This window comes from Triticum urartu, chromosome 2A (genome assembly GCF_056163025.1).
Source record: "Triticum urartu cultivar PI428250 chromosome 2A, HENAU_Tu73, whole genome shotgun sequence".
Taxonomy (NCBI): domain Eukaryota; kingdom Viridiplantae; phylum Streptophyta; class Magnoliopsida; order Poales; family Poaceae; genus Triticum; species Triticum urartu.
In genome coordinates, this window is record NC_141874.1 from 6,674,726 (window position 1) to 6,698,941 (window position 24,216).

General features: G+C 46.8%; 1 protein-coding gene and 1 pseudogene across 1 annotated transcript; both read right to left on the bottom strand.

Moving 5' to 3' along the window:
* Positions 1-7,102: 7,102 nt before the first annotated feature.
* On the bottom strand, positions 7,103-10,445 carry LOC147982762 (uncharacterized; annotated as a pseudogene).
* Positions 10,446-12,560: 2,115 nt separating this feature from the next.
* Positions 12,561-12,869, bottom strand: LOC147982763 (uncharacterized). Its single transcript, XM_087542677.1, has one exon. It carries the CDS (start codon positions 12,867-12,869, stop codon positions 12,561-12,563), a length of 309 nt encoding a protein of 102 aa, XP_087398803.1.
* Positions 12,870-24,216: the final 11,347 nt, after the last annotated feature.

Sequence of the window (24,216 nt, forward strand, 5' to 3'; positions counted from 1 at the left end):
TCTTCTAAGTGATTACGTGATCCAAATCAACTAAACCATAACCGATCATCACGTGAGATGGAGTAGTTTTCAATGGTGAACATCGTTTATGTTGATCATATCTACTATATGATTCACGCTCGACCTTTCGGTCTCCGTGTTCCGAGGCCATATCTGCATATGCTAGGCTCGTCAAGTTTAACCTGAGTATTCTGCTTGTGCAAAAACTGGCTTGCACCCGTTGTAGATGGACGTAGAGCTTATCACACCCGATCATCACGTGGTGTCTGGGCACGACGAACTTTGGCAACGGTGCATACTCAGGGAGAACACTTCTTGATAATTTAGTGAGAGATCATCTTATAATGCTACCGTCAATCAAAGCAAGATAAGATGCATAAAAAGATAAACATCACATGCAATCAATTTAAGTGATATGATATGGCCATCATCATCTTGTGCTTGTGATCTCCATCTCCGAAGCACCGTCATGATCACCATCGTCACCGGCGCGACACCTTGATCTCCATCGTAGCATCATTGTCGTCTCGCCAATCTTATGCTTCCACGACTATCACTACCGTTTAGTAATAAAGTAAAGCATTACATCGCGATTGCATTGCATACAATAAAACGACAACCATATGGCTCCTGCCAGTTGCCGATAACTCGGTTACAAAACATGATCATCTCATACAATAAAATTCAGCATCATGCCTTGACCATATCACATCACAACATGCCCTGCAAAAACAAGTTAGACGCCCTCTACTTTGTTGTTGCAAGTTTTACGTGGCTGCTACGGGCTTAAGTAAGAACCAATCTCACCTACGCATCAAAACCACAACGATAGTTTGTCAAATAGACTCCGTTTTAACCTTCGCAAGGACCGGGCGTAGCCATACTTGGTTCAACTAAAGTTGGAGAGACAGTCGCCCGCAAGCCACCTGTGTGCAAAGCACGTCGGGGAAACCGGTCTCGCGTAAGCGTACGCGTAAGGTTGGTCCGGGTCGTCTCGTCCAACAATGCCGCCGAACCAAAGTATGACATGCTGGTAGGCAGTATGACTTATATCGCCCACAACTCACTTGTGTTCTACTCGTGCATATAACATCAACATAAATAACCTGGCTCGGATGCCACTGTTGGGTTTCGTAGTAATTTCAAAAAATTTCCTACGCACACGCAAGATCATGTGATGCATAGCAACGAGAGGGGAGAGTGTTGTCTACGTACCCAACGCAGACCGACTGCGGAAGCGCTGACACGATGTAGAGGAAGTAGTCGTACGTCTTCACGATCCAACCGATCAAGCACCGAAACTACGGCACCTCCGAGTTCGAGCACACGTTCAGCTCGATGACGATCCCTGGACTCCGATCCAGCAAAGTGTCGGGGAAGAGTTCCGTCAGCACGACGGCGTGGTGACGATCTTGATGAAATACAGCAGCAGGGCTTCGCCTAAACTCTGCTACAGTATTATTGAGGAATATGGTGGCAGGGGGCACCGCACACGGCTAAGGAATAGATCACATGGATCAACTTGTGTGTCTAGAGGTGCCCCCTGCCTCCGTATATAAAGGAGCCAAGGGGGAGAGGTGCGCCGGCCAGGAGGAGGGCGCAGGAGGAGTCCTACTCCTACCGGGAGTAGGACTCCCCCCCCCCCAATCCTATTCCAACTAGGATTCCCAAGGGGGAAAGAGGGAGAGGGGTGGCCGGCCACCTCTCCTAGTCCTAATAGGACTAGGGGAGGGGGGAAGGCGCGCAGCCCTTATGGGCAGCCCTTTCACCTTTCCACTAAGGCCCATATGATTCCTGGGGGGTTCCGGTAACCTCCCGGTACTCCGGTAAAATCCCGATTTCACCCGGAACACTTCCGATATCCAAACATAGGCTTCCAATATATCAATCTTTACGTCTCGACCATTTCGAGACTCCTCGTCATGTCCGTGATCACATCCGGGACTCCGAACAACCTTCGGTACATCAAAATGCATAAACTCATAATATAACTGTCATCGTAACCTTAAGCGTGCGGACCCTACGGGTTCGAGAACAATGTAGACATGACCGAGACACGTCTCCGGTCAATAACCAATAGCGGGACCTGGATGCCCATATTGGCTCCTACATATTCTACGAAGATCTTTATCGGTCAGACCGCATAACAACATACGTTGTTCCCTTTGTCATCGGTATGTTACTTGCCCGAGATTCGATCGTCGGTATCCAATACCTAGTTCAATCTCGTTACCGGCAAGTCTCTTTACTCGTTCCGTAATACATCATCTCACAACTAACATATTAGTTGTAATGCTTGCAAGGCTTATGTGATGTGTATTACCGAGAGGGCCCAGAGATACCTCTCCGACAATCAGAGTGACAAATTCTAATCTCGAAATACGCCAACCCAACATCTACCTTTGGAGACACCTGTAATGCTCCTTTATAATCACCTAGTTACGTTGTGACGTTTGGTAGCACCCAAAGTGTTCCTCCGGCAAACGGGAGTTGCATAATCTCATAATCATAGGAACATGTATAAGTCATGAAGAAAGCAATAGCAACATACTAAACGATCGGGTGCTAAGCTAATGGAATGGGTCATGTCAATCAGATCATTCAACTAATGATGTGACCTCGTTAATCAAATAACAACTCATTGTTCATGATTAGGAAACATAACCATCTTTGATTAACGAGCTAGTCAAGTAGAGGCATACTAGTGACACTTTGTTTGTCTATGTATTCACACATGTATTATGTTTCCGGTTAATACAATTCTAGCATGAATAATAAACATTTATCATGATTATAAGGAAATAAATAATAACTTTATTATTGCCTCTAGGGCATATTTCCTTCACATTGAACTATCGAGTAGTCATCAGCTTTGCTCTGCCAGACATTCATAACATCTGGTGTTGCTCCAGCAGCAGGCCTGGCACCTAGCGGTGCTTCTAGGATGTAATTCTTCTGTGCAGCAATGAGGATAATCCTCAAGTTACGGACCCAGTCCGTGTAATTGCTACCATGATCTTTCAACTTTGCTTTCTCAAGGAACGCATTAAAATTCAACGGAACAACAACACGGGCCATCTATCTACAATCAAACATACATAAGCAAGATACTATCAGGCAGTAAGTTCATGATAAATTTAGGTTCAATTAATCATATTACTTAAGAACTCCCACTTAGAAAGATATCCCTCTAATCCTCTAAGTGATTACGTGATCCAAATTAACTAAACCATGTCCGATCATCACGTGAGATGGAGTAGTTTCATTGGTGAACATCACTATGTTGATCATATCTACTATATGATTCACGCTCGACCTTTCGGTCTCCATGTTCCGAGTCCATATCTGTATATGCTTGGCTCGTCAAGTATAACCTGAGTATTCCGCGTGTGCAACTGTTTTGCGCCCGTTGTATTTGAACGTAGAGCCTATCACACCCGATCATCACGTGGTGTCTCAGCACGAAGAACTTTCGTAACGGTGCATACTCAGGGAGAGCACTTCTTGATAATTTAGTGAGAGATCATCTTATAATGCTACCGTCAATCAAAGCAAGATAAGATGCATAAAAGATAAACATCACATGCAATCAATATAAGTGATATGATATGGCCATCATCATCGTGTACTTGTGATCTCCATCTCCGAAGCACCGTCATGATCACCATCGTCACCGGCGTGACACCTTGATCTCCATCGTAGCATCGTTGTTGTCTCGCCAATCTTATGCTTCCACGACTATCGCTACCGCTTAGTGATAAAGTAAAGCATTACATCGCGATTGCATTGCATACAATAAAGCGACAACCATATGGCTCCTGCCAGTTGCCGATAACTCGGTTACAAAACATGATCATCTCATACAATAAAATTTAGCATCATGTCTTGACCATATCACATCACAACATGCCCTGCAAAAACAAGTTAGACGTCCTCTACTTTGTTGTTGCGTGTTTTACGTGGCTGCTACAGGCTTAAGCAAGAACCAATCTTAACTACGCATCAAAACCACAACGATAGTTTGTCAAGTTGGTGCTGTTTTAACCTTCGCAAGGACCGGGCGTAGCCACACTCGGTTCAACTAAAGTTGGAGAAACTGACACCCGCCAGCCACCTGTGTGCAAAGCACGGCGGTAGAACCAGTCTCGCGTAAGCGTACGCGTAATGTCGGTCCGGGCCGCTTCATCCAACAATACCGCCGAACCAAAGTATGACATGCTGGTAAGCAGTATGACTTATATCGCCCACAACTCACTTGTGTTCTACTCGTGCATATAAACATCAAACCATAAAACCTAGGCTCGGATGCCACTATTGGGGAACGTAGTAATTTCAACAAATTTCCTATGCACACGCAAAATCATGGTGATGCATAGCAACGAGAGGGGAGAGTGTAGTCTACGTACCCTTGTAGACCGAAGCGAAAGCGTTGACGCAACGTAGAGTAAGTAGTCGTACGTCTTCCCGATCCAACCGATCCAAGCACCGTTACTCCGGCACCTCCGAGTTCTTGGCACATGTTCAGCTCGATGACGCTCCCCGGGCTCCGATCCAGCAAAGCTTCGAGGAGGAGTTCCATCAGCACGACGGCGTGGTGACGATCTTGATGTTCAACTGACGCAGGGCTTCGCCTAAGCACCGCTACAATATGACCGAGGTGTAATATCGTGGAGGGGGGCACCGCACACGGCTAAGGAACGATCACGAAGATCAACTTGTGTGTTCTAGGGTGCCCCCTGCCCCCGTATATAAAGGAGCAAGGGGGGAGGCCGGCCGGCCCTATGGGGCGCGCCAAAGGGAGGGGGGAGTCCTCCTCCTAGTGGGAGTAGGACTCCCCTTTCCTAGTCCAACTAGGAAGAAAGAGGGGGAAGGAAAGAGAGGGAGAGGGAGAGGGAAAGAGGGGCCGCGCCCCCCTCCCTAGTCCAATTTGGACTCCCCATGGGGGGGGGGGCGCCACCTCCTGGGCTGCTGCCCTCTCTCTCCCCTCAGGCCCACTAAGGCCCAATACTTCCCCGGGGGGTTCCGGTAACCCCTCCGGCACTCCGGTTTTCTCCGAAATCACCCGGAACACTTCCGATGTCCGAATATAGTCGTCCAATATATCGATCTTTATGTCTCGACCATTTCGAGACTCCTCGTCATGTCCGTGATCACATCCGGGACTCCGAACAACCTTCGGTACATCAAAATACATAAACTCATAATGAAATTGTCATCGTAACGTTAAGCGTGCGGACCCTACGGTTCGAGAACAATGTAGACATGACCGAGACACGTCTCTGGTCAATAACCAATAGCGGAACCTGGATGCTCATATTGGTTCCTACATATTCTACGAAGATCTTTATCGGTCAGACCGCATAACAACATACGTTGTTCCCTTTGTCATCGGTATGTTACTTGCCCGAGATTCGATCGTCGGTATCTCAATACCTAGTTCAATCTCGTCACCGGCAAGTCTCTTGACTCGTTCCGTAATACATCATCTCACAACTAACTCATTAGTTGCAATGCTTGCAAGGCTTATGTGATGTGCATTACCGAGAGGGCCCAGAGATACCTCTCCGACAATCAGAGTGACAAAACCTAATCTCGAAATACGCCAACCCAACATCTACCTTTGGAGACACCTGTAGAGTACCTTTATAATCACCCAGTTACGTTGTGACGTTTGGTAGCACACAAAGTGTTCCTCCGGCAAACGGGAGTTGCATAATCTCATAGTCATAGGAACATGTATAAGTCATGAAGAAAGCAATAGCAACATACTAAACGATCGGGTGCTAAGCTAATGGAATGGGTCATGTCAATCAGATCATTCAACTAATGATGTGATCCCATTAATCAAATAACAACTCTTTGTTCATGGTTAGGAAACATAACCATCTTTGATTAACGAGCTAGTCAAGTAGAGGCATACTAGTGACACTCTGTTTGTCTATGTATTCACACATGTATTATGTTTCCGGTTAATACAATTCTAGCATGAATAATAAACATTTATCATGATATAAGGAAATAAATAATAACTTTATTATTGCCTCTAGGGCATATTTCCTTCAGTTCTGACCCACAGATTCGAACAAGGTCCGCCAGAAACTCCGGTTTAAGCTCGGGCTGTGCGGCACCATAAACCGCCACCAAAGCCCAATTAAAACCATCTATCTTAGACCTGACTCGAAACTTCACCGCAAAGTCGCCCATCACTACACTTCGGACTTCAAGCGAATCGCATCTCACACCGAGTAAGATACCACCCGATCTTCCTCGCGGAGGGAGGCAATGCCAATCGAAATCAATACCACCCACAAGAGAAGAAAGAAACTGGGGCGCAAAGTTGTCTCTACCAGTTTCCGATAGAGCAATGAAATCTAACCGCTGCTCTAAAGATGTCTTGGCAAGGAACCTTCTTTTAGCCAAGTCCTTCAGACCTCTGCTATTCCAAAAAATTCCTCTCATATTTCATCATGGAATTTTTTAGTGGTTCAAATCCTAGCACTCCTACGAACTGCGGAATCGGGATAGATCTTCCGTTTCCACTTACGCTTTGGTTTACTAGGCTCTGTCGCCCGGTCCTCATAACCGGGTTCACTTATACTACTAGCATCATTCTCTAGGGGTACATCATCTTCCTCAGAGTCATGATTGGGGGGTGCTAGATCCGCACACAGATTATCGAGCACTCTAACCCCTAACGCATCAATCTCATCATCATTCATTGGTTTAACCGCTGCAAGATTACGAATAGTCTCTAAGGCACGTTCCGCCTCCAAATCTAATAGATCATTCATCGAAATGGTAATCTCACTATCCGTGGCACCTAGTGAAACTCCTAATTGGTTTGCATTATTTATAATCTCCTCATTAGAAAAATGCAATAAGGAATTAGATATGTTGACGGACATACCAGAAGATGATGCAGCCTCCTGAAGCTTGGCCGCCCTCATAGCGCACCGCTGCTGCATATCATCCATCTCCGAGAGGTCGTGGATGCGAGCACTCACCCGTCTCCCCGTCGAGACAGGGTCCGGGATCCCGCCAAATGCGACAACCTCCTCCCTAGTAAAACCTGGCACTGAGTCCCTCAAAGAGTCAACCGAGGTTACCAGAGAAGGCGGCTGCGGGCTCCCGAGCCCCTCAGACAAGTGCCCCACACTGGGGACCCCGGCCATGGGAACGAGCGAAGAGGGGATGACGGGGGCCGCCTGCCTGCGCCCTCCTCAAACGGATGAGCCGTCGGCGAAGGAGAGACGGTCCTCCTGATCGTCGGGGAAGAAGGAGGAGCCAGGGCCTCCTGCCCCAGCCCCCCCCCCCAACGCAGCTGCTGTCGCGGGTATCGCCGCCACCACCGGAGTAGTAGGAGCCGAGGCTGCCTGCCTCGGGATCCCTCTCCCAGCACAGGCCGACCCCCTCGGGGCCGGCGTCACCGACGCCATCGGGATCGGGATAGGAAGGGGAGAAGGCGAGGCCACCTGCCCCGAACCCCCTCCCCACGCCCCACCTCGCCCGCAGTCGCCGACACCGGAGTCGCATCCACGTGAGACGCTAGGACAAGAGAAGCACCCTCCGGCCTCCCCTTCGCAGCTCCAACCAAAGTCCTTGCCGACCGTCTAGCAAAAGATCCAGCATCCCCCTCAAACTCCAACAGAGGGAGCGTGCGCTCAAAAATATCACCAGAATCTACCCGGTCACTCCAGAGTCTGGGAGGTGCCGAGGCTGACTCAAAAGACCCAAAACGCAGTGTAGTCATGGGCACCACTGGAGATGCTGCGGGCTCAACCCCGGTCCCATCCCCAGGCAACTGAGTAGCTGGGTGAGAACCGTTAGACCCCTCTCGCGTGGGCTCATCAGACGGTGCCCCCTTGGCCCCCGCATTGTCGTCACTGTCTTGCATGTCAACATCGTTTCCATTAACCGCATCAGCAAATAGATCAGTGTCCTCAAACTCGATCTCTAGCGGGAACAGCTCTCCCCTATAGGTCCAGTTGACCTTATCAGGCACGAACTCAATATCCAGAACACTCACTAAAAGCCGGGCCACCCCATGGGCACGTGTAAAAGCCATATCCACTCTTTCTGTCTTCCCAACCATAATACCCATACTAGCCACCACTCGAGCATCCTGCAGAGGCTTAGATGGAGCCCCTAAAAACCGCAACCAGACCTGCATAAGCGGCTTTCCCTTAGGCTCTACCTGCTTCCACTCGTGAAACTCCAGGATACACTTAGTACCGGGGACTCTACACAAGCCAAAGCTCAGCAATCTCTGCAAATCATCCACAGTTGGGAAATCAACCTTGAAAACATTGTCCTCGAGAAGCACCAACTCCCATCGAAAATCCCCGGGAGCCAGCTCCTGAAGCCTCCTCACAATCTGAGCCTCAGTCACCTCTCCCTGGGCCGCTTTCACAATCCCGGTGGTCAAGCTCAGGGTCTCCTCCGGGACCTCTCTCGTAGCCGGGGACTCAAAAAACATGAGCTCAGCACAATAGACTCCATACATAGTCAGCGACGGAGGCATGTCACACAACAACGGGCACTCCCCCGAGTCATGTGCAGGCTTGCCACATGACTCACACAGCTCGGCCATGCACTCAGCAATGAAGTGGCCCTTCTCACCACAACGGTAACAAAGCATCCTTTCCTTCTTACGCGCATATTTGGACGCCCTCTCGGCATTAGACCTGCCAGTAACCTCAGCCACCGTCCCAGCCTCAGGAACCTCAACACTGGCCAAGGCATTCACCACCTCCATCGCCTGGGAAGGAAGCTCTGTGGAAGTATGGCCGGTCTCCAGTGCAGACGCCGCATGATCAACTGCCCTGGGCGGAGGCGGTCGGCGATATCTCGCACGGCCCCCACCCCGACCACCACGATGGCCACGAAAGCCTCCTCTCTGGCGGTGATCCGGGCCGGAGGCCCCCTCGACAAAACCACCTGCAGGGCCGCGAAACGGTCTCTCAGCAGAACCGTCACTCTGCCAGGCATATCCACGACCTCCTCCCGAGGAGGAGGAACCTCGATGCCGTCCATCACCATATGCATCATACCCGTCATCCCCCCACTGGCCTCGAGGCGGATCATTGGGCTCTCTGTTGCTAGAATTCTGTCGTGAGCATCGAACCCGCGCGGTTCTGAGCCGGTCTTGCGACGTAGTGGGGCGGCGGTGCGGCACGAGACGGACCGCCCGCCGGCTTCTGCACCACCCCAAGTGCAGTACCGCCACGACCAACCGGAGCCACAGCAGGCACGCCCGGCGCAGGCGGCCGGGGGCCAGCACGTCCCGCTACTGGCTGAGCAACGGGCGCCCCTCCCGGCGCTGGCGGCCTCAGCCCGCCCCGCCCTGCAACAGGGGGCAGCTGCCCCGATGGCCGGACACCCTGGTAGCCAGCGCCCCGGCCCAGATGAGCCGGCACAACTCCTCCCCCCGCCGGCGGCCTCTGACCGGGCGGCGCCGGGGCTCCTCGCCCAACACCTGCCCCCGGCGGCGGAGCCGGCCCACTCCTTCCTGCTGAACCTGAATTGGTTTTCACGGGAGGCGGCGGCGCAGCCCCATGGCCTGCCATCTCAGAGAGCGGCCGGATCCTCCTTGCCCGCCCGGCGCCACATACCGGGAATCCTCTCTTCCCGAGCTTGCGAACCCTAGAACCAGCGAGAGACGGCGCAGTACAGAGCGAAACTCGATCGCCCTCGTACGTGCATGTGGTATCGCTATGGGCAGAAGGTCGGCCTGGTACAGCGTGGGCCTCATACCCACCTGACCTCGGCCCAACTCTTCGCGGACCCGAATCCATCCGAACCGGCCCAGCCGACCCCAAGAGCTGATTCAAATGAAGCGCTCTCGCCTTCGAGATCTCGGCCACCGACGCGGCCATCATGGACGCCGCCGGCGCCTGACGAGCGGCGATCCGCCTCGCATTCTTTCGCTTCTTCACGGTAACCCAAGACTCCGGTTGAATCATATCGAATAACGTAAGGTTTGGGAGACTCACCTTAGGTATAGGACCTTTCCAAGGCCGTATCGCCGCCGCCGCCGTCTTGCGATGAACAATTCGCCGGATCATCTCGATCTTCTCGCCCGTGTGTAGACCGATACGTGCCGGATCTTCCAGCGGCAGAACCCGATCGATCATAGTGGTCACCTCATCTTCGCTATAACCTGAATGGAAAAATTCGCAAATAAGATCCGAAGGAGTGGGAGATGGCGGCGACTCCACCGCATCTTCGCTATAACCTGAATGGAAAAATTCGCAAATAAGATCCGAAGGAGTGGGAGATGGCGGCGACTCCACCGGCGATGCATCCCCATCGTCGTCCGCTTCCTCCTCGTCGGATTCGGCGAGAGCCCAAAAACGCCCGCCGACTCGCTGGCGATCACCGGTTATGGACGGCACCACCGCGGTCGGGCGCACGGTCGCCCGCCCAGTCTCCCGTCCCGTTGCCATCGCTTTGTCTGATGATTCCATAGGTACGATATTATCGAGCGTTGCTATCATTAAGATGGTGGCATGCCTGTCCAAATTTGAGGCATCGGCACCAACGGTTTTTCTACTAGGATGGATCACAACCCATGTACTACCTCAGTCGATCGGCTGGCCGTGGATGCGTGTGTGTCCTAGTTTAGCGTCATGCCGTTAGTCAAGTGCTTCTTGTTCCAAGTATATCCATTGTCAAGATGAGTCGAGGCCCGAGGTGAGCTATATATATATGTCGTCAAAGTTATAGTCCGGCGGTCCTAAACCATAGTGTTGGATAATCGAAAATGCCTTACGTCAGCCATAAATGTATTTGAAATCACATCGATCACCTCCAAGGCAATATCGCACTACCCATTGAATCCTCCTCGAGAGAGCAAGAGAGGTAAAGTATAAGGACGAGAGGGAAAGAGAGAGAGAGATGAACATGTGTTCCAAAGCGACGACGTGCCTGAGCTATCACAACTGAGAAGTCCCAATGGAGGAGGGCACCCAAGTTGTAGGCGAGCTAGAGACATTTCATGGTAGGGAAGATTGGGGTATTGACGGCAGAGGAGAGGCATAACTTGGAAGATTTTGAGCTTGTGATGATCCCCGTTCAAAGGAAGGTAGGAGCGGTGTAGACTCCTCCACTGGACTCAGGACGCTAAAATGTCCATTCCCAATCCCCAATAGTAGTATGGAACAACCGTCACATAATTGATGAGTATGCATGCATAACTCTATCTATTACTCCTTTCGTTTCTAAATATTTGTCTTTTTAGAAATTTCACCGAGTGACTACATACAAAGCAAAATGAGTGAATCTACATTTTAAAATATGTCTATATACATCTGTATGTGACAGTCCATTTGAAATCTCTAAAAAGACAAATATTTAGGAACGGAAGGAGTACAAGCAACCGTAGTGCAAGTCCGCAACCAACAAAAGATATTTTGAATGATGAACCAACAAAACTGTTTGAGTTTTCGGAGAAAATATTGCCTTTGATAGAGAGTCCTAAGGCAAATGTAGTTATGTGCGCGCCGCTACACAAACACCCATGTAGTGAACCATAAATTTATTTTTTGAATGTAAGGGAAGGGTCCAAAAGGATCTAGATTGCATCAATACCAAAAACAGTATAACCCCTTTTGCAAAAGGACACAACAAAAACTAAAAACTACAAACTAGCCCATACACATTACAGATGGCACCCTAGATCACAAACCTGTATCGCAATTCAATCATATTCAAAGACACTAGCACAAAACCGATCCAGATGCCGCTTAGGACGAAACCATTTGCGGCAAAAGAATCGCCACGATGCCATACCCGCGAGTAGCCGAAAGATGGAGATGTGGACACCTGGTTAGGGTCGAACTGCCTTCCAACTAACTCGTTGGCTGGGAGGAATAACCAAAATTGACAACTCCACATGGTCGCCATTCGACTAGAGAATATAGCTGGTGTACGTCAGAGGCCAAAACTATCAAAGAAGGATGCGGAGAGAGGTTGTAAGGGAAAAGAGCAATGGGAGGCTTAGAGGAAGAAGAACAGCAAAGCGCCGATCATCCCAAAGGTGTTTCTCCAAGTTTATAGTGCATCTCGCAACCCATCCTATGCTGTATCATTTGGCCAACACATGAGAAGATAATCAAATCTTCGGCCTACTTGGTCGAGTGTACACTACTTTATTTCTTTCGGGACGAGGCGTAGTAAAACAATCACTACTCCAAGCTACTCCTTCCGGATGGGTTTATAAGTCGGGCACGGGTTTTCAAGTCTTCATTTGGACTAGGAAAATATTGATTATATTGTATAGAAAATATACATTAGATTCTTTGTTCAATGTAGTTTTATTTAGGATGTTAAATGCAGTTTCTAACCATATAATTTTTGTGACATATTGTACATGTTTTATTGGTCAAAATCGAAGACCTAAAACCCATGCTTGAGTATAAACCCATCTGGAGGGAGTAGGTGAACAGACGACAGAATAGTACATGCATGATCAAAAATAACGATCAACACCACACCACACGTACATGCGTGATCAACACGATCAACATGAAAGTACTATGTACTCCTTCTAGAACACATATTTACTTCACAGAGTCTAGGATCCTCTTGTACTCTTTAGCAAACTCGGTCCATTGGTAGACGAGGAAGATTCCCCAGCACACGCCTACGGCCTGGCCGGCATACCCGACGACGCGCGAGGCGAGGTACACCTTGGGTCCGGCGGTGGACGGCTCGATGCACGCCATGAGCGCCGCGACGCCGAAGACGAAGACGACTTCGAGCAGAGTCAGCCACCATAGGAATCTCTTCCTGCTGCACAGCTCGGCGTACGCACTCCTGAGGTCGTTGGTGGCGGCGGCGTCCTCTGATCCCTTCTCAATATCAGCCATCATCGATCGATCGATCGATCTGTGGTTTGTTGTCTCTGATTATTGTATGTTGTTGAGTATATAATGTTGGCAACTCGACCGATGGCTTATTTGAGTTGAAGTTGAGTAACCCTTTTTCGTGTCGGTGTCGGTCTCTGAAACCGAGTAACCTAATGCCATGAACGTACACGTCCCGGCCTGGCCTGTGTTGGATTTCTCACGGACATTGATAATACGCACCTAAGAACAACTTTAATCCACGTTTAATCACAGCGTTGCGTCACCGTCGGATTTTGTCTTAGTTGTATCCACACCACATGTGTGCACCAGTTCGGACAACCATGAGCGCGTCACCGTCGGATTGGAATTGATGGCTTAGTTGTATCCACACCACATGTGTGCAGCAGTTCGGACAACCATCAAGCTGTAAGGCCAACTCCAACGCGGCGGCCCAAATGGACACGGATTTTATCGGTTTTTGTTCGATTGGCTCGAATAGACGGACGCTGATGTCTTTTTATGCTCCGGGCACATAGGTGCCGACCAACACATTTTAGAATTGACCTTTTAAAAAAAACTTAATCCAAATGAAACAATAAAAATATACACTTAATATTTAAACCGCCGGCGAAAGACCACTTAGATTGACTAGTAGAACGCCCCTGCGTTGCAACATGCTACATTGGCAACTTTTTTTCTACCGCTATAAAGCGCTCTCCACTTTCTTTTCCTTTCTTTCTTCTCCCAACTAAAAATGTTTCTCGCTTTCAAAAAAAAAAACTAAAAATGTTTCTTGGAATGATATGTGAATGGATAAATATACAACCATACTAAAATATCAAGAGCTAAAGGCATATTTATCGAAGAACATTTTTACAACAAGTTCGGCATGAAAGTTATGGCGTCTGATAGATTGAGAACAAACGCAATGGTGACTTACCACTACGTCCCATTTATTTTTCAGAACGTGGTTGTCCTACCGATGCATACCCGCAAGATCTCTCTCCCCCTCCCTCCCTCCCTCGATCTAACCCCCTCTGATGAGGACTCGACTAGATGGTGAGTCGTTCGTCGGTCGATCTTTCACCAGGCCCGTATCTTGGCATGTGCAACCGGAGCGGTTGCACAGGGCCTCCAAATTCCAGGGGCCCCAAAATCAGACATACTAATGAGCTTTTAAGATAGAATTATATGAAAAGGACTCGCCCTAAAATTCAGGCCAACCTCACGTCCGTGTGTGTGTTTGTGTGTGTATTTTTGTCTCTCATTCACTACATGGTTCTTAGTAGAGTGATCCGATCCCATGTGCTGCCATTCATGGTCTCCAACATTTCACCCCTCTAATTAGTTTCTACTCCCATCATTTTTGTTCGTTCTACTACTTCATTAATATTTTCTTTTTGGGTAGATTTACATTTTAATATAAAATGTGAATTCGCTGAAAAAATCTGTAGCATCGCAATAACTTATCCAAAATATTTTAATATATATTTTTAAAATAGGGCCTAATTTTGATTTTGCACCGGGCCCCGAAAGGTACGGCCCTGTCTTTCACTGTACTAGCAGAACAAAAAAAAAACCTCCAATCAAGCAAAGATGCAAGAATGTAAGCCTGGAAAACTTGTGTTGAGTAGATTGAATCAATTCCCTGTGCAGTAGCGACAAGATCCTCCACGGATCAACTCTTTTTTATGTTTTTTTCTCAGTGTTCTTTGTTTCCTCAATTGATTTTATCGGGTTTCTTCCTTTCTTTGTTATACTTTGGTTTTCTTTTGTTTCTTTTTAGGTTTGGTTTGATGTTTTTTGCTTTTCTTCTTGTTTATTTGTCGGTTTATATTAGTTTCTTTTCTTAATACATGTCTACTTTTGCTAAGTACACATTGTACATTTTTAGAGTAAACGCGATTTTTCTTGCTACATATTGGACATTTCTCAAATATATGATATACACTTTAAAAGAAATACATGTCTTGAACATTTTTTCGAATACGCAATAATACTTTCCAAATACATGCTGTATATTTTTAATGGAAATAATTTTTATTAAAAGAATAAAAATATTTTTTAACATTTTATAATATTTTTGAAAATGTCACGGAATTTTTATGGAAACACATGATTTTTTAAATGCAATGTACATTTTTTAACCTATGTGGACATATATTTACATTGACTATAACATATGAAGAAATGTCATTATTTTTTTCAGACACGGGAATATTTTCCTAAATGTCACGTACATTTTCCCAATGGTACGGAGGATTTTTTTTTACGTAACTCAAACATTGTTTTACATTCTATACCCATTTTTTAAAAGTTTGCATACATATTTTTGAAACACATGAACATTTGTTTATTGTCCCAAACATTCTTTGAAACTTATCAACATTATCCAAAAACTAGGCTAAAAATATTACGTTTCACTATACTAATATTTTTCAAATTGATGTTTTCAAAATTTCTCACTCCCTCCGATCCATATTAATTGACGCTGCTTTAGTATGACTTTAGTACAAAATTGTACTAAAGCAGCTTCAATTGATATGAATTGGAGGGAGCAAGTTAATTTAAGTTTTTGTAATACATGCATTTACTTATAAAGAAATGTACAAAAAGGAAAATCAAAAGAGTGATGTTAGCAACATCAATCTATGGAGCCACGTCTTACAGGGCCGGCCCACCACCGGCACTCTATAGGTGTGGCAGCCATATGCCTCACAGTAAGTGGCACATAGCCCCTCCTGGTCAAGCAGATGCCATGTCGCACATGCGCGCTATCTACAGGGCTGGCCCATTCAAGGAAGCGATAAATTGTAGTAAAACAACATACTGTTGTGAACCAAAACTTGTTGCAAGACGATCACTGTAGCCATGATTTCCATCAGATATTTCAAAGTTTATTTTTTAAAATACATTTCGTTTATAAAGTGATTATTTTTTAAAAACATGAACTTTTATTGAAAATTCCAAAAGTTTTTAAGACCGCAAACATTTGTTTTGTAATAAAATGACTTACTTTTCAAAAATTCCCAATTATTTTAGAAATTTTAAAGCAGGATTTCTTTTAAATTCCGAATATTTTTTGAATTCACAAACATTTTGGAATTTGTGAACAAATTTTGAAAGCAAATTTTTACTTAAATCCGGTAAAATTTTAGAAACACTAGTATTTTTGTACATCTCAGAATATATTAAAAAATAGGAACATTTACTGAACTTCTGAACAAATTAAAAAAATATTTGTTTTGAAATTTTGAAAAACTATATATGAAAAAACTATATTTTCGTAATTTGATGATTTTTTTGAATATACGAATATTTTTTGAGATTCTTATCTTTTTTTAATATTCCAAGACACTTTTTGTAAAGGAAACTTTTGAAAAAGAAGAAAGTAAAAAGAAACCAATGAAAACAAGTAAAACTGGGCTTGAAGCGGTCAGGAACTCAAACCAACATGAGTGCTAAACGGGCCTGCCCAATGTGAGGTGGTTCGCTCGCTCAGTTGTGCATTTTTCTGACTAAATATTCTATTTCTTGTTTATTTAGCATGAGTTTAGAACCTGGAATTCCGAGGCCCACAATCTCGCTAAGCAAACACTTGAATTAGGGGCTATTTTCAAAAAAAGAAATTTTTTTAGGGGCTAACCGCCATGTTTGGTTAGGCCTGCACGGTGACCTTTTATTAGTCTCTGTAAATATGGTGACACATTAATAAAGCTTGCGAGTTTGCCTAAAAATAAATTCACCAGTAATTGTGGCAACATGAGGCTAATTAGAATTATGCTGCATGTGCCCTAGCCGTCTTGGATTGATCTAAAACTGGCACCCATTGAATGTGTTGCAGACGTAACGCTCGCGTGCGCTCCCGAATGGCACCGTCGATCGAGTCCAGTCCTAGACCGCGCACAAGCCCGCTCCTTCATGATTGCTCTTTTCTGATCTCTTTGAGAATCACGCCGCAACCAACGACAGTTTCTTCTTGACCTCGAATATTCCACCAGATCAACTGAAACAAAAATTTTGAACATCAAACCTTGCTCATGATATCACTTAGCCCAATGGTTGGAGCGGCGCTGTGCATTCCAGCCGGCCATCATGTGGCTATCTTGGTCAATGTCGTGGGTTTGAACGTGTGTCTCACATCTTCTATCTTAATTAAAAAAGCCATAGAGTTCCTCCCCTACTGGTCTATTTTTATACCACTTTTAGAATCATTCATAAATCTGTTGAAGATAAGCAATCACACAAACACGAGTACGATATCAAGATTTGTTAACCAGGTTCACCAATATGACTACATCATTGAGGCATGATGGTGCTTCGTTCACTGCGCCACAGCCGCTTCGGCCACACCTGCCACGGGCGCCCGGATCGCCCCTCTCATGATCTCTATCTAGCCTATTAATTTATGTGTAGTCTATTTGACTACTGCACGTCGTCCACGGTAGAGCCTCGTTCTTAGACCAGGCAAGCACCTCCTTCTTTCTTCAATAAAGGAAGTATATTAATATGAAGAAGATACTACATTTGTCCAGCCTCCGCAGCAACAAAATGTCTAGAGCTAGTCTAGACATCAAGGAAGTACACGGCCGAAAAGGAAAAAAAAAGAAAGAAACCTTGCTGGAGCGAGCAGAGGCTCGCAGCAACACGAACAGACCATCGCCGTTGACGACACATGTACTGTACGTAAGGGTTCTCCAAAGCGATGCATCCAAGAAGGTAACGATGCACACACGTTGTCCTCGCTCTGTCTAACCGCAAAAGTAAGATCCTGAGTTTTTACCCCGGAGAGATCCGACCTCCAGACAATGCCTTCAATAAGGAAATAGCTAGAGAGCCGCCATTGCCATCTACGACCAATGAAGGCTAGACCTACGGTTTTCACTCCGGAATCCAAGATGCGGAGCTCAAAGAGCACCACCAAGAACAAAGTCATTTTGTGTCGTCCCACCCACTTGCCGAGCTGTTGCGATTCGTCGATTGTCCGGCTCATAGTCATCACGTGCACGGTTCCGCAAACCGTATGCACACAACGAACAGTGGATCGTCATCTTCTTCCCATCCACTACGAGTACTCCCTGCGACAACCACCAATAGTAGGCGATGTAGATTTAACACAAGCGTGCGAGGTAATACCTTTAGAGCCTAATGATCTTCAAGCACGACCGCCTTGAATCCCCATGCCCACACGTTGGTATCGGGGCTGTGGAGGTGCCCATGCCGATGTTTCCAAGATGGCGACAACTTGTGGTTGACAAACACCAAACATCCGAGCACGCGGCCTTCTACGACGTCGGTGATGCATCGGCATCATAGGCACGCGCAGTGGCGGATCAGGAGGTGAGAGGTGGTGTCCTTGGGTAGCTCGAGACCTTGTGACGGCGCCACTTGGCCCGGCGGAGACGACGCAGCCGCGCCGGGAACCGCCGAGGTTCATCGGCGACATGGCCGTGTGATCTTAGAGGGGATCGCCGATGCAATGTAGGCCTCTACGGTTCATGGGGTCTACTGTTCCTTTCTTTCGATCGATCGACTTTGACGCAATCATCGTTATTGATTAATTAAAGCCTTTTGGTATAAAAAATGCTACACTTACAGGCTGCTTATACGGAAACAACTTACGGACCCCTCCCATTAAACCTACCAGATATCATATCATTAAATAGAACGACCTTTGCTACCATCAACACCACACATACATGATACATGGACGATCAACCTAACCGAGCACGAAAGTAGCTAGAATAGATTTACATCAACGAGTCTATGATCCTCCGGACCTTTCTGTCGTCCAAACGAACCGCCTGCCACAGATGAAGGAGGAGGAGCACACGCCGATGCGCGAGGCAAGGTACACCGCCGGTCCGGCGGTGGACGGCTCGATGCACGCCATGAGTAATGCGGTGCTGAGGACGACGAAGATTGCGAGCAGAGTGGACCCCCATAGGAATCTGCGCCTGCTGCCCTGGTCGGCGTCGGCACTCACGACGCCGTTGGCCGCGTCGTCGTCGTCGTCGTCAGGATTGTAGAGGGTGAGCTGGTTGAGAACGAACCACTCCTACCACGCCCAGAAGCCGTGCCGGCTCGGCACCTCCGTCGCCGCAGCCGCGAGCGAGTTCTCAATATCACCCATCGATCGATCCGTCTCAGGATCGTACGTTTTTGTGGTGGGGTTTTATCTTCTTTTTTGTGGGATCGTACATAGAGGTTTATCTTTTTTTTGTGTGGATCGTACGTGGTCAGGTCAATTACGCGGAGAATGTTGGTATACATGGACATCATAGCATTGGTCCGCTAATGTTATTAATTTTGGAGGAAATGATCCTGATCACCTGGCCGATTTAGCACTGGGCGCCAGCCGCCTCTAGCGCGCGACGCGTGTCCCGTATGGACTCATGCACCGCACTACTTTCTTCCTTATCTCAGACTAGTCACTCATTTCTCTTGTAAATATTTTTCGCCCCGAAAAAAAAGATCTCCTTTTCTCTCCAATCTCTCTCTATCGTCTCTCGTTTCAGTCATGGGTGGCCAACAACTCATGCATGGTGAGGTCGCCTGCACCACGCAAGGTGGCGTAGTTCGTCCGGCCGTTGTACGCCTCCACCACTACCGGCGGCCGTCGCAGGCCGTTGACTGCAGCGGAGCGCCCGAGCATGGCATGGCCCCGCTGACCTCCTCCATGTAGTCCCGGTCAACACCGGACACCTCCCGGTTGCAGTTGTGATTGGGGAGTTGCAAATGGCGACGACGAACGACGACAATTAATGCTGCTGCGACATCGGCAACGGCTGGTGGCGTTTCTACAATATGATCTCCATTGCAAAATCTCTGCAACATCACCCATGTTGCAAAAGTTTCTTTCGCAACATCATCTAAGTTGCAAAAAGATGAACACGGTAAAAAAAACTGCAACACAACCTATGTTTCAAAAGTTTTCTGCAACATGACCTTTGTTGCAAAGATTTCTATAACATAGCATCTGTTGCAAAGGTTTCTAAAACATTACCTCTATTGCGAAAGTGAAGAACGCCTCTCGGCCGCTCGATGGCATACGATCCGACGGCTCGCGACCCGGCTGATCTTTTAAAAAGATCGGCCGACGGACGCGTAGCACGCCCGTATTTAAGGGCTTTCCCTGCAAAAAGAATATTAAGGGCTACCTGATGGACCGCACTTCTCATGAACATACATAGACAGGTGTTTCTCAAAAAAAAAAACATAGACAGGTACTTTCTCCGTCCGGAAATATTTGTCATCAAAATAAATAAAAGGGGATGTATCTAGATGTATTTTAGTTCTACATATATCCCTTTTTGTTCATGTTGATGACAAGTATTTTCGGACGGAAGGAGTAGGTACGAATACATGCACCTATGGTCTGTACGATATTTTCTAAAAACTGCTACACTTCTCACGAACATACATAGACAGGTAGGTACGAGTGCATGCACCTATGGTCTGTACGATATTTTCTAAAAACTGCTACTCCGTCCCGTGTCAAAAACGCACCTATGGTCTGTACGATATTTTCTAAAAACTGCTACTCCGTCCCGTGTCAAAAACGTCTTACCTTGTCGGACGAAGGACGTACTTATTTTTGAATGAGAAATTTTAAAAATATAAGTCTCAGATGGATTTTTTTACTAAGCAAAGTAACTCTAGTCTCACATGTAACACTTCGTGGGAGAGGGCTATGGCGATCACAAAACCCTAGCCGCCTTCAGCCACCTCCCCCTCTCGCCGCTGATAGGGCGCGTCAACGGGGAGGTCAGGTCCAGGTGCGGCTTCTTGGCGAGGTCTTGGAGGGCTTGTACGATCGAAGAAGGAGATGACAAATCGAGTGGTTTTTGTTAGGCGGGATCGGTGGCGCCATTGGTGAAACTGGCGATGATCGAACGGTTCCAGCGTGGTGAGCTTCTATGGTGGACTGACTTGTCTAGTCTGCCAAAGAAGACGACTTTTTCGCATGGCCCTAGACGACAGTGAGTTCAATATTAGATCCGGACTTGGTACAACAACGTGGGAAGTTTGTCTCAAGTTTTTAGGTATTTTTTGAGTTTTAGTAGGGTTTGTGTCATGCTTAGAAAGGCAAGGCGGCAACGGCTTTCTGAAGATGGAATAAGGCCCCCCGGCCTAGCCCCCATCCCAGTGGTGCTTCTAGCATCGTCGAAGGGCGTGTGTAGGTTTGTATTCAACGGATCTCACGGGATTCGGTCGGTGTTTGTCTTTGGCGGATCTCGTGGGATTCAGTCGGCGTTTGTCTTCGGTGGATCCGCTTGGATCCAGTTTTTGTTCCTCTATATTTGTGTGTCTACAAGTTGGATCATTTCGATCTATGCTTCTTTTCATCGGCGGTGGTTGCTGTTCTGGTGCGCTGGTCCTCCGGGGCCTTAACATGATGACTTCCCGACTGTCTACTATAACAATGTTTGCCCGGCTCCGATGATAGAGGGGTGATGGCGGTGGCGCGCCTTTGACTCACTGCAGTGTTTGTGGTCGTTATCAAGTGGTCTATGAATCTGGATGTAATTACTTCTGATGTTCTCTAACTATCTTGACAGTGATGAATAAATGGAATTTTTTCCCATCGAAGAAAAGTAAGTGCCAGACTAATGAAGAAGAACAAAAAGTTTGGGCCATACTCTTATTTAGGGATCAAACTTGAATGATGTCTAGTACTAGTCTACTAGCATGCAAACCAGGAGCTAGCTCGGTAGAGGATGGGATACACATATCTGAAAAACAAAAGACACCAAATGTACACTTGACTCGATTGTCCTGATCTATAGGTAGCAAGCTAGACTTGACTATATTCTTTCTTCCACGGAAAGCAAGAGGGCCCTTCGGCTAGGGTTTCTCGTGGCTCCTCCCGGTGCTGCTGCCGGTCTACCATGTCCACTACCCCGGCGCGCAGACTTCCATGCCGATCGGCACTCCCTCCTCTTGGCCGGAAAGCGCATCCAAGAGGCGTAAAGAGTGCGTGCCGTCCAGCGTGCAGGCACCGCCGTAGCTATAGACCGTAGACATGCATGCAAATCCATGTGCTCCTTTCTTTCTTTATTACCCCGATCGACCTTGGCCAGCCATCGCGACCATACATGCACATGTGTTCATGCATATCGCGATGTGCAACTTGGGCGCGCCCGGCCATCCGTCGGAGTTAGTTTCGCTACGTCGATCGACACTTGTCGCCGGCGGCGACACACGGCGGCCGCTGCCGCGAACGCATGGCGGCAGCGCCATGCAGGACCCACGAAGGCACCCGTACGTGCATGTGCCGCCGCCTCCCATCAATTTGTTCGTTTCCATCAATCTATCGCGATCGATCGACTTACCTAGTTATACGGCGCGCACGCACGCACGTACTCGATCGCGCTGTTCCATGAGTAATGCTGGAGCTACAGGCAGTTTCTATGTAATTAATCATGTGCAGATGTGGAGCAAATTAATTAGTTGGTTTAGAATTAGAGGCTAGGGCACCCACAAGTTAAATTTAGGAGTTTGTCTAATTCACATCTAGATGTTTTTTAAAAAATGTCACATCTAATCTCCCACAAATAACGTAGCAACAAGGAACGAAAAAAAAAACTGAGATAAAAAATACAGACCACAAACATAGTGGACATCAGGTTAGATGTGATATAACTTTGTCACATCTAGATGTGTCCTAGACATACCCTAAATTTAGAGGAGAGAATGGAAGGTCACGTAAAGGTAACGTAGGTCACCGGTAGGGGTGCCGATAATGCTCCATCTACGAAGGAAACTACGTAAAGTAACGTAACCTTCTTAACCATAATCCCACCCCCCTATTTTTAGGGGGGTGGGCCCCTCAATCCTCTTACATTCAATCCTACTTGTCCATGTTGGTTATTACGTAAGGTACGTAACAATTTTTATGTAAGTGTAGCATTGCCTGATGCTTGGCATTCCATGGTTTGAGTAAGGGCATCTCCGACGTTTACCCTTGAATCATACACCGCATCCGTTCGTGGACTGGCGTTCGAACATTGATGTGAAAGTCGGTCATCCAACCATATTTCCCAAATCAAAAATGCTACACCTACATAGCTTGTTACGTGAAGCTAGGTAAGTCTCCTTCCTTGTCTAAAAAAAAAAAGGTAAGTCTCCTTCCCCATAAACTAATCACCCCCTTGATTTTCAGGGGTGGGTCTGGCTTCTTTTTCTTCCAACCAAATCAGCCCACATCAGTTAAGTTTCGTAATACTCCCTCCGTCTGAAAATACTTGTCGGAGAAATTGATAAAAATAGATGTATCTAGAACTAAAATACGTCTAGATACATCCATTACTTCGACGAGTATTTCCGGGCGGAGGGACTAGTTATTACCTAGGTGTAGCAAAACCCTTCCAAAATGTCCATTCTATTAACTGAAAAAAAAAACAGGAGCACACAACCTTCTGCCAAATCCTTCCGTTAAATAAGTAACCTTCCGCCAATTGCTAACGCATGATTACGTGAAAAGCTTTCACCATCCAGTTTGTAAATACCTACGTGCTGTGCAAACTGGATGATGAATTTTCGACTGTTAAGTTAAGCTACCTACAATGTGATAGTGGACTTTTATGTGGATTTTTAAGTACTTCTGGTTTCCGTACATGTTTTTGTCACAAGTGTGAATATTGTGGTCATGCTGCCTTGCTGTTGTGACAAGAAAATTGCATCTGTTTGGTGATGTATATGTTTAATATATACATACTAATTTTTATCATAATTTAGGTTTTACAGGCATATATTTAACGAGCTTAACAAGGTAAACGAGCCAGCTCGCGAGTTATACGAGTCGAGCCAATCTTGAATTTGAACTTGTTATAGTAATGAGTCGAGTCGAGCTAGCTCGTTAACAAAACGAGTTTTAGCGAGTCGAGTCGAGCTGGCTCGACTCGACTCAAATTCCAGCCCTATAAATAAGTTAGCTTGCACCATCCAGTTACTAATTAGCTAGTGTTATGCACACCTTCCGCCAAATCGTAAAGCTAGCTACCATAGCTTTCGCCAAATCCTAATCAAATGCCATATTAATTAGCAGCACACCCTTCTGCCGTGTTAGTGGCTTTCGTTAAATAGGAAAAAAAATAAAATAAAATAAAAATAGTAGCAGCCTGGACAAAGAGAGGATACATGGTGGTTATTGATTCGTCTCGTGAATGTCTGGATTTTCGCAAAGCCCTCCCAATTTTGGTTTCAATTTGCGAGAAAACATACGCCTGGACGTATCGGTGAACCGATGTGGTACCGTGTTGGATGACAAACTGTGTCCGAACATGTCGGTTTGGATGGATGCGGCGGTTTCAAGGTTCGCTTTAGAGATGCCGACGTAGTAAAAGTTACATAGATGTTTTACGGG